Source organism: Anneissia japonica, unplaced genomic scaffold (genome assembly GCF_011630105.1).
Source record: "Anneissia japonica isolate Jap-2015-1 unplaced genomic scaffold, ASM1163010v1 scaffold288084_len154654_cov141, whole genome shotgun sequence".
In the NCBI taxonomy this organism is placed as follows: domain Eukaryota; kingdom Metazoa; phylum Echinodermata; class Crinoidea; order Comatulida; family Comatulidae; genus Anneissia; species Anneissia japonica.
The window spans coordinates 146,476-155,600 of NW_022705729.1; the positions used below are offsets into that span (position 1 = coordinate 146,476).

Genomic DNA, 9,125 nt, shown 5'->3' on the forward strand with positions numbered 1-9,125 from the left:
GTCTTTTTTTTTTCAAAGTTTAATGGCTTTCACTTACTTCTTAAATATGAAAGTGAAAGCAATGATTAAAATTAAATGCTTGATATAATTGATCTAATTAATCTTACCTGTCATTTTAATTGTATATAAGCATGAGTACTATGTCAATTTTGTAAGATAATGTGCATGTATATAAATAAGAATTGTGTATTATATTGAACAACGTATTATTGATATATTAACATGGAATGACAATAAAGGTGGGAAACACCCACGAAAGACAAAAAAAATATATAATGAATATACATATATTATTATATGTACTCTGCGTGACATATAGGCACATTAGGTATATTGCGTTATATAAGAGAGATAATAGGTAGTTTTCGCCGCACGACGTTAACCTTAACTTTAACGTTAGTACCCAGCATGCAGCGTGATAGCTCCGCCCCTTTTTTTGTAAACAAATCGAAATACGCATGCGCAAACCCGTAACTAACAGACGTCGAGCACGTAAAATCATGAAATTGACGTACTCCGCAATGCAAGACGAATAAAATAATTATGACGTCATCCGTTAACGTTAAGGTTAACGTCGTGCAGCGAAAACTACCTATTAGGATGTATTGTTTGTGTTGCCATAGCATTAGTTATGTCAAATAGAATAAATCAATAGAACTAGTCTGATTACTTCTAACGGAATGGAAATTATTGATTAGTGATGACCGTATTAAAAATGTTGATCATTTGTGAATTAACCAACTGTGAATCACAAAGCTGATCATTTTTAATGATGGTAGTTTAGGCTTTGTTCAGACACAACGAGTTACATTAGCGTAAAACGCTGATCGAGTGGTGTGTGACTTGTGCGCGGGTGGCGTAGCAAACGCCAGCATTTGCAATCACTGGTGTATGATATTCCACCAACGGGCCCAATATTGGCGTAAGCCGCGGCGTTACGACAGTCACTAATTAATGATTTTAAACACGTCCAAGACTTGACCAAGGAAATAAAATGTGTGATTATGAATTTCTATATTTCGTGCGAATAAACTACGATAGCGTTGCGTTAATCGCCTAGATGGACATCTTGCAAGTTACGCCGTGGATTGACGTCGTACCCCTGGTGTTATTTACGCCAGGCATATCGACAATAAGCAAACAGCGCCGTGTCGGCGTCAGGCGACCGAGAGTGGCAGTGGCGTATTTAAGGGTGTGGGTGCGCATTTGGTGGGGGTTAACAGTTTCAACTTAGAAAAGCCAGAATATTGGCATTAAAAGCTATTCGAAAGTGCTGAGACATGTTAATCAATTAACTTAAACAATAATATTGATTGACGTGGATAGCAATCATCTGCAAAAGTTCACAATTGATGTCCTGCCAAACTCATAACAACATGTACGGAGGTGGTGAAAGTAAATTCCTATTGTTACTGGTTTTAAGCTGGACTCATACAGGTTACACGCATTTTATTTATCTTAAATTTGATTTAGTTGAAACTGATGCGGTATTGGGGGACAACAACAGCTAGATAACAATGCGAAACCATCAGAGACACCTGAATCCGAACAGGTATGCGCTCTACCGCCGAGAGGGAGAGCGGCCTTGGGTAATGCGATCAGTTATGGTCCCTCAGTACCGCAACATTTCAGTGCTTGTTAGGTGTAAATTCACAAGTTTGAAAACCTAACTGCTCTTAGCTTTTATTCATAACTATTCATTACCAAAGAGAGAACATTTTTTTATATGATTCACAACAAAGGCAGCGGCAAGTATAGTTAATAGAAGATATTCCAAAGAGTTTACATTTCATGTCTTGCCAAACACATGTCAACATGTACGAGACGATAATTTTGTAATTGATACTTTAAGCCTTTTTAAGACTATTGCATTTAATTTTACTGCTTAAAATCATTATACAGTGTATTTGGATGTTTTCTTTATTTGAAGCGAACATTATAGTTGGGTCTGCAAAAACCACGATGATACATTATCTTCGAATATTTTCTTCCAAGTTTTTTAGAATGAGTTAGGCTTACTGTATGCTGTTTTCTCTCCCTTTTACGGGATTTTACCCATTTTTATTTCATTTCTGCTTTTGTCTATTGTAAAGTAACATTGAAAAAAATGACTTTTATTCAAGATTTCACTAAGTTCAATTATCTGACCTCTATATTAAATGTACCTTGCAAGATCCGACGCACCCACTATATAACTGTTAAAGCCAGTTTTCCACCAGGCGAATTTATTCGTGCGAATCGGACGCATCGGTTCGCTTCCTGAGCACTGACTGGTTTTGCATTTTTTCGATTCGCAAAAGTAGAAACAGGTCGAGCTACTGATTTCGCTGAAGCAAAAAACTCCGTTTTAGTGTACAACCTTTCAGGCTAAAGCAGACACCGTCGCACGACGCAGCCCGACACGATTCGTCGTCGCGTCGGGTCTGTGGGAGCTAGACTTTAACGTGATATATCCGCGTTGGGGACAGTCATACGCTGTCTGAGGTGGCCTTCAGCCTCGACCGATCTGGTATTCATCTTCGTGCCCCTCGAACAAAAACACCTCGCTTCAGGCATTTTTTCATTCCTAGCTCAATTTATGATTTTCAACAGAGTGTACCGTAAAGCCGGGTACTCACTGCGCCCGACTATTGTCGGCCGACACGATTCCACGAAGAACACAACGCGACGGGCACGCACTGGATCGTTTTTAATCACGATCCGTTCAGCCTGCCACCGACAATCAGAAGACGGCGTTGCGTCGTCTAGCTCTCACAGGGAACGAAATTAGATTCGTTGTGCAGCGGTCGACAACCGTCGTAAAGGCGCAGCAGGGGCCTGATTTTAAGGGTTTTGGTGTTCAATCTGTATTAAGCCTATGTACTAATTTTGTAACTACTTACCTATTTATTTTTATATAGGCCTAAGTGTAATTTTTATATATATATGTAACTTTTCACGACATGCAGTGTAAAACGCATTTTGTATTCATTATCATAAAGAACCTTGCATCTTGTATCTTATAACCCTCTTTCCGCAAGTGAACCTTCATAATTTTTTTTTTAATGTGCATGTTAAGGTCAACTCAGACAGCGTCGTACGACGCAGTCCCACGCGATTCGTTTTCGCGTCGGATCTGTGTGAGACGCAGACGCGGTGGTTTGCGTCGGGGGCAGCAGTCGCGTCGTAGAATATTAAACATATAGTTCTCAAGACGGCTCAAGACTGTCATCGACGATGAATCGCGTCGGGCTGCGTCGTACTACGCTGTCTGAATTGGCCTTTATAATATGCAAGTCTCCCTCTAAAAGACTACTTTTATGACCGGGGTTTTAGTTGCCTTTAAAATCTTTGGTCTCTAATTCGAATCCCTATGATTAGGCCTACAGACCGGCAGTAAACGTTGTCTTTATAATATAATAGGCCTATCTCTATTTAGAGGGAAATTAAGAAATGATATAGTAAATGTAATTTGTTATTCCAAATGTTTTAGAATGGATATACATTTACCATTATTCTTCGATTTCAGTAAACCATTATTCACACTTCAAGTCCTGTGATCGTTCTACCCAAATCTCCATACAATAGGTCCATGATACTACTAACAACACCGTCAAACGTCATCTTATGCTGTGTATTGTTTTTATGTATCTACATTCTACAGTCATCATATTAAAAAAAAAACTGCTTAAAATCATTATACAGTGTATTTGAATGTTTTCTTTATTTGAAGCGAAATTTTAGTTGGGTCTGCAAAAACCATGATGATACATTATCTTCGAATATTTTCTTCCAAGTTTTTTAGAATGATTTACTGTATGCTGTTACTGATTCATCGTACACCATTTCTCGGTAGCTACACATTAAGTCCGCTCGTTCTGTAAACATCATTTAAGTACAAAAATATAACAACTTCAACGTCTTACCAGGGAGGTAATCCAGTATAGCGATACTGCCTTTTTTACTTGGTCGATTAGTAAACATGAATTGTTATTTGGATTATTTACACCATCAATCAGATATAAATGGTAACCTATTCATTAAAGGATGTGGTAAAAGGTAGGAAAATACAAAACAAAAACAAATTTCCCCTCTTTGGATTCGGATTCAATAATTTCAAGTGACGTCATCAACTCAACTCTGATAATTATAATAACATATTTTTGTCGAATTTTAAAGAATGGCCGTATTCGGCTTGCCATTATTAACCAGGTATTTGAAATAAATGGGCCAGGCAGGGACTTTCACGGTTCAAGAGGCTATACCACCTCAGCCCCACCATGGCTGGGGCTAAGGTAAGAAAATTTAGGATTATGGCACCTCTAGATCGTCAGAAATAGCACTCACAGACATAAACTTGTAATCATAATTTTCTCCACTTAAAAAATATTTTGGCAAATTTAGTGGGGCCCCGGGACGGCAGCCTCCCCCTCTTTTTTCCGCCTCTACAGTCGATTTCAGAGACACATTGGTGTTATGTATAAACGAAGTCCTCTTTGGTCAGAGTGCTAGATCGAGGAACCTATGGATAGGACCCCTTCGGATCCCCCGAGGTCGGGGCCTGGGGACGCCGCCTAAGACGCCGCCATAGGCGTTACACCACTAACGGCGATGCATTTGGTCCTTTCGTAAACCCACCGTGCCAACTCTGAGCCGCCGTGTCTTACTAACACTATCGAAGTCAATATTGAGCACTGTATATTCAAATCATCATGGTATTATTTTGATGTTTGTAGTCTGTAAAAAACTGCATTAAAACCACCAGGCCTATATATTTTTAATTTAAGGCAACATTTTCATTTTTGTCTCAGGAATGGCGCCAAGATTTTCCCGACGTGGCGTCCGAGGTCCCCGACGGGGGGGGGGGATTCCCCGACGAGGGGGCAGATTTCTTCGACGACAGCAAAGTGGGCGTGGTGGAGCGTCGCTTAAAATGTTTCGAAAGTGTCCAAGGTGCGAAGTCCCAGAAAACTGTGACAGTTTAGGGGTTTCAAAGGCTTATTTAATCCATTTTAATATAGAAAATACACATATTTTTTTTCTTCTACCCGACGAATTGTGATTTTTTTTGTCGGGCGCCACCCCTCTTTTGTCTGCCAAAATCATAGTTTTTTGTGTTAATTAATCCCAAGTTGGAAAAATCATTATCCAGTAATTTGTTTTGAGTTTTCAGTCTCAACACGTCCAAATATATTTTGCTGCTCATTTGTGATAACCATTGGCACTGACTTCCAGGAGACAACTGATAATGCAGTAGTAAAACCTCTAAAAACATAGGCCTACAAACATCATGAACTTGCTGGAAATGGTTTATTTTCTAGGAGATTCTTCGTTGGTCGTCGGGTTTAAGGAGGCTCTATCCGGGACTCTGTCGAAGACTTCGGACCCATTGGCACTAAAATTTGGCCTTTAAATTTATTTATACAACTTTCCGTTAAAACATTCTATTGTACAATGTGAGTTTTATTGAGAGCTGACGTTTGAGAAGTATGGCACTCCAGAACGGACACGTCTTAGTTACTCGATAGAGTATTCTAATGGATAGTTGTATGTCTACCTCGATTAGTTTTGTATGTATATTTTTGCAGCAATACAAGATTGAACTGAATTGTTTATTATCACCATCATTATCAATATTATTATTATTATTATTATTATTATTATTATTATTATTATTATTATTATTATTATTATTATTATTTTTATTATTTTTATTATTATTATTATTATTATTATTATTGTTATTATTATAATTATTATTAGGCCCTACTATTATTTATTACTATTAGTATTTATTATTATTATTATTATTATTATTTATTGTTATTATTATTTAGTAGTAGAAGTATTATTAGTAGTATTAATATTACTAATAGTATTAGTTGTAGTATTATTATTATTAGTCGTCGTAGAATTATTGTTCTTTAAATCAATAATATTGTGTTCCAGACATTGATTTTGTTTCGGCATTAAGAATAGCATCGATAACGTCCTTGTGCCAAATACGTTGGCAGCAAGAAGAAAAATCCATACAAATAAAACTTGACAACGAGAGAATTGCAAACAAACAAAAAGTCAACAAAAAAATAAATAAATAAATAAAACACACTAATATTAGGAATCGATTAATTAAGAAACAATTTATACATAAACAAGTACTCAGATAAATAAACAGCTTTTGCACAACACATCCATATAAATAAAAATTAATGAACAACAGTGGGTTGCTCAATTAACTAAAAAGGGAAAACAAAATCCCACCAAAATAAACACTACACCACTCTGTCCTGTTCTTTTACAGTTGGTATACTCCCAGATACCAGTACGCCACTGGCGATATGTGTGCGCGTCTTTAAACGCGGATTAAACAGACCTTGCGAAATTATTATTATTATTATTAGGCCTATTATTATTATTATTATTATTATTACTATTACTAGGCCTATTATTATTATTATTATTATTATTATTATTTTATTTAGTATTATTATTATTTTTAGTTTCATGGGTTATATAAACAATTTAATAAGGAAGTATAATTTTTATAAATTATATATTGTATGTGTATTTCACTTTTGTAGTCCAAGCGACCTGTCCAGATTACAATGGAGAAACACCGATTGCCAGAGAGCATATATCTGACGGCACACGGACAGGAGTACATGTTGGGAATCCGATAACTTGTGACGGGTTTGTAACAGGTTGGCGGTTCTTTCCGACCAGGGCTGTAGAGTTTATCGCTCTGGTGATGCGCCCGTACGCCGCTGCTGACAACCAATACGCTGTAGTTGGACGGACCATAATACCAGCGCAACAAGTATTGAATCAGATTCGCGAGTTTACGCTGCAGGAATCGGATTGGATTCCAGTGCGAAGTGGCGACAGTATCGGAATCAAGTTCGATGTATCTCCGATACCGTACGGTAATAGCGATACTCCGTTTTTATTTACTACATCGATTAGTAAACATGAATTGTTACTTGGAACTGTTCACAACATTGATGAGTTATACATGGAAACGTATTCATTCCAGGCTGTGTTAAAAGGTAAGAAAATACAAAACAAAAAACTAATTTCCCCTCTTTGGATTCGAACTCAATAATTCCAAGTAACCTCATCAATTCTGATTATAATAATATATTTTTCTCGAATTTTGTAGAATGGCCGTATTCGACTTGCCATTCTTTGTTGATCCACGCCTACTGTACATGCCCACTGAAAGTCCTTACTTAACGAAGACATCTAGAAAATAAATGGCTATCGGCTGCGGCTAACGTACGGCGATGCATTTGGCCTTTCTGTAAACTCAGTGCCGTGGCAACCCTGAGCCGCCGTGCTCAAATCTATGCGCTAGAATTTTGTGTCTTTAAACGCGATCGAGTTTGTGAAAAGAAACTCAATCAATAGCGAGTATTACCTCCATTAACAGAAAGTGTACTGATCACACACAAAAAAACAATTATTCGATCTCTGATTTTCAATGTTTCAATGTCCTCTACGAAGTCTACCACAAACCAAACGAATGAAAATACTCAGAAAGATTGTTCTCAACGAAACGTCCAGCACTGGTGTATCCATGGGGTGTGATTGCATGGTATGATATGATATAATACTCTATAATATAATTTAATACTGCCTCTATATTTGAATTTTAGATTCGTATTTACCATGTCACGTTATCAGCTGGCCACTTATGAAGACGACGACTCTTGTTGCATATCTATCGAAAATTTGGATGGATGATTGGAACAAGATTAAGTGTCCTGGTACGATCACTGGATGGCGGTTTATGGCAGGTGGACCTGGAGACATCATCGCTTTAGTTTACAGAGCGGTGGACGCCGACAATAACATTTACGAAGTCGTTGGTAAAACAATGATTCCGTCACCAGTAGAGCGCGATGTAGTTACAGAATTCAAGCTATCATATTCTCAGCAAATAAGCGTAGTACCTGGAGATAAAATCGGCCTGACCTACACAGACTCTGCGTTGTACGTACTTAGGGTGTACTCTAAGGGGGCATCGATTTATAAACATGCAGTCAAGCCCGATCAAATTGAGATTGGGACTGAAATTACCTTTACAAGTTATAATACCCGTCGGTTCATGTTTGACGCGGTTTTAGATGTTGAAAGTAAGTTTTATACGATTTTAGCTAGTTGATTATTATTGGTCAGGAATTGGCGCCATATTCCAGATTACAATTATTAGAAATTTCAATTTCAAATTTCTCGTGAAGGCCGATTAATATATTAAAAATGATATTAGGTTTTCTAAAGCAGGAATATTTTTTTACTGGCAGCCATTTTTGTTAAATTTTTCGTAAGATTTCGAAACCTCTATATTATTATGGGCGAATATATTTTTATTTGACAGGGTGATCTGATACTCTTGGTCCAAATCTTTCTCTATGCTTGTTCCAAAATTCGCTACACGCTATAATAGTAGCCAACAACTTTTGGTGAAGCTAAGTGGTCTATTTGATCGGAGTCGGAGCCTTACCGATTCCATTGGAGACTAGCCTGAGTTCCAGGCCCTAAATTTAGGTACTCAATTTCATTGCGCTTAGTGCGCGCAATACCAAATTTAATTGGCGTTCCATACGATGTTTTTTTTTTCTTAATAATCTCTAAATTGACTTACTCGTTAGTTGCGCTGCCCAGAATAAGAAAAAAATAATAAGGGACTTGTGGCAAGTCTAACCGGGGAAGTGCTACGCTACGGAAGTAGCGACAGTGTAGTGGTGTTATGCAATTTCGCCAGAAGGCTTGATTCCATTTGTTTTTTTTCTTTAAAATATAGTTTTCATCTGACATAAATTATTTTTATCAGAACCGAATGATCTACACCGGTCCACAGTGATTGCAAACGATCACAAACTACAAAATAATAATATTGAAAGTACGACGAGCAAAAGTATGGGGACCTGTGTCATTAAATGCGTTGAGAACGAACAATGTAAGTCAGTCAACTACAACCAGAATCACATGACATGCGAACTTAATGACGCAACAAGGGAAGAGGATAATGGAAACTTTGTAGCAGAGGATGGCGAACGGTACATAGAAATGAGTCGTTCAATAACGGTAATCTTACTTCGAGAGCTACCAATACCACTACTGCAACAATAGACTATACAAGGTGG

At 37.5% G+C, this 9,125-nt stretch overlaps 1 protein-coding gene across 1 annotated transcript; it reads left to right on the forward strand.

The window, feature by feature from the left end:
• The first annotated feature begins 1,269 nt into the window (after nt 1-1,269).
• On the forward strand, nt 1,270-9,111 carry LOC117105903. The gene is made up of 4 exons (XM_033247206.1): nt 1,270-1,437; nt 6,561-7,025; nt 7,635-8,114; nt 8,813-9,111. The coding sequence occupies exons 1-4, from the start codon at nt 1,353-1,355 to the stop codon at nt 9,109-9,111; spliced, it is 1,329 nt and encodes a 442-aa protein (XP_033103097.1). The 5' UTR covers nt 1,270-1,352.
• Nucleotides 9,112-9,125: the final 14 nt, after the last annotated feature.

Coding starts and splice junctions, on each gene's coding strand:
- LOC117105903 (XM_033247206.1), top strand. CDS start 1,353: ATGTCCTGCCAAACTCATAACAACATGTACGGAGGTGGTGAAAGTAAA. Junction 1,438..6,560: donor TTTAAGCTGGACTCATACAG/GTTACACGCATT, acceptor TCACTTTTGTAG/TCCAAGCGACCTGTCCAGAT. Junction 8,115..8,812: donor CGCGGTTTTAGATGTTGAAA/GTAAGTTTTATA, acceptor TATTTTTATCAG/AACCGAATGATCTACACCGG.